General features: G+C 63.2%; 1 protein-coding gene across 1 annotated transcript in view; it reads left to right on the plus strand.

Moving 5' to 3' along the window:
- Window positions 1-274: 274 nt before the first annotated feature.
- KSR2 (kinase suppressor of ras 2) overlaps window positions 275-2,200 on the plus strand; it is a gene marked incomplete at its 5' end in the record, with an annotated part of 60,526 nt that continues 58,600 nt past the window's right edge. Inside the window, one exon of the mRNA XM_057377449.1 lies at window positions 275-860. Within this exon, the coding sequence (XP_057233432.1) occupies window positions 275-860 (586 nt within the window). The remainder of the gene's footprint in view (window positions 861-2,200) is intronic.

Here is a 2,200-nt window from a genome sequence, read left to right on the forward strand (position 1 = left end):
ATGGAATTCCCAGAGAAGCTGTGGCTGCCCCTGGATCCCTGGCAGTGYCCAAGGCCAGGCTGGACATTGGGGCTGGGAGCAGCCTGGGACAGTGGRAGGTGTCCCTGCCCATGGAAAGAGATGATCCTTGAGGACCCTTCCCACCCAACCCATTCCATGATTCCCTAACCCAGATTCTAGCAGGGTGGAATCATGGAATGGTTTTGTRGGAAGGGCCCATGGGCAGGGWCACCCTCCACTAACCCGGGCTGCTCTGAGCTTCCAGCACTTCCAGGGACGGGACCTTTCCCACCTCCGGGGCCGAGCGGAGAATCCCCGGCTCCCACCCCTCCACATGTCCATGTGTCTGTGCTCTCTGCAGGCGGGAGCCTCTCCAAGCAGGACTGGACCATCCAGTGGCCGAGCACGGAGCCGGGCAAGGAGAACAGCCCGGGCTGCCCGCCGGAGCCCGGCCCCTGGGGCAGGACGCACCCGAGCCCCAAGGTGCAGCCCAAGTGCGGGCAGCACCACTGCCACGCCGGCTCGCCCCACGGCCCCATGTACACACACGTGGACCGCCTGACCGTGGAGGGTCACCCGGGGCTGTGCCCGCCCCTCGAGTCCGGCCACCGCTCCCTGCCACCGTCCCCGCGGCAGCGCCACGCCGCGCACACCCCCCCGCGCACCCCCAACATCGTCACCACCATGACACCGCCGGGGACCCCGCCCGTGCGCCGCAGGAACAAACTGAAGCCCCCCGGGACGCCCCCGCCCTCGTCGCGGAAGCTGATCCACCTCATCCCGGGCTTCACGGCGCTGCACCGCAGCAAATCGCACGAGTTCCAGCTGGGGCACCGCGTGGATGAGGCGCACACCCCCAAGTAAGTGGTGCCCCCGGGGTGCTGGTGCGTGCTGGGGGGGGAAAAACCTCATCCCAGCACCTCGGAAAAAGTACTTTCATCCCTAAATGCCGGTGTCTTGTTTGGAGGTTTTGTGTGGAAAATTCTTTGCGGGGGGATGTTGTGGSATGGTGGCGGCTCTGCTCGGCCAGGACCCCATTTTGGGGCTGTGGGGTGGGTGGGGAGCACCCGGGCGCTCCGGGATTGTTGTTTGCGAAGGCCCTGGAGCTCTGGGGTGTGCGATGGGAGGGCTGGGTGCGGGGATTTTCCAGCTGCTGCGCGGGAGTGGCCGCGAGAACTGCGTGGGGAGGGGCAGGGTTAGGGTCACTGGAGAGARATGGGAATAATCCTCTTGGAAACATGGCTTTATAAGCCCAAATGGGAGTGACCGTTCGTATCCTGGAGACCCCTGGTACTTATTCCATGGCTGGCGGTGTTTGGGTCGCGCTCTCCAGGCTTTGCCCACGCTCCCACCACTCCTGCTCTGCGGCTCGGTGCCGGCAGAGGCTGCTGCTGTGCAGGGAAAGGGTTCCCTGGCACCGCCACAATTCCTCTCCATCCCTTTCCACCCTTTTTGGTGGCCCTGCGCTCAGAAAACCTCTCTGCTGCCTCGGCGTGAGGTGGCAAAGGGGAGCGGTGCTGCTTTGGGACATCTCCTCCTCTCCCTGAGGATGTGTCAGGATGGAGCTGGCCTGTGCTGGCCTCCCAAAACAGCATCCCAGGACAAAGTGCCCCTTTTGGCCTGAAATTTGGGGGTCTTGAGGATAAAAAGGCCGTGCCAGAATCCCGGGAAGAGTCTCTTAAGGCGTGTGGGAGCCTGGGGCACGGCGCAGACCCTCTGGCACATCCCTGGTGTTTGGGCAGCTCCTCTGGGACATGGGAAGGGTTAAAGCCTCCAGTGCCAACCCTGGAGCTCCCCTTGTCCGGGCACAGGGGATCAGGGTGACTTTGGGGGTGACAGATGTGTCAGGTGGCCTCAGCACGGCGGTGTCACCTGTCCCCCGGGCTRTGGCTGAGGGAACGAGGGGGATCACTCATCCTCCTCATCCCCAAGCTGGGAATTTTGGGTCTCCAAAGGTTTTTGAGCTGCTGGAAATGAAACCATTTCAGYTGGAAAATGCCTCCTGGAAGGCCACCTTCCCCTCCTGCTGAGGCACCRGGAAAAGRTGTTTGCTTTGGTGGGTCCCTGGGWGTGTCACCGTGTCCCCAGGACTGTCACCGTGTCCCCAGCAGTGTCACCGTGTCCCCAGGGAGCAGCCTCTCCCTTCTCCTGCTTTTATCACCATTCCAGCCCCTGATCCATGCTCTGCCCTCACCAGAGC

The sequence above is a fragment of the Malurus melanocephalus genome, unplaced genomic scaffold (assembly GCF_030028575.1).
Source record: "Malurus melanocephalus ecotype Western Australia unplaced genomic scaffold, MMel_1.1 scaffold_316, whole genome shotgun sequence".
Classification (NCBI taxonomy): Eukaryota; Metazoa; Chordata; class Aves; order Passeriformes; family Maluridae; genus Malurus; species Malurus melanocephalus.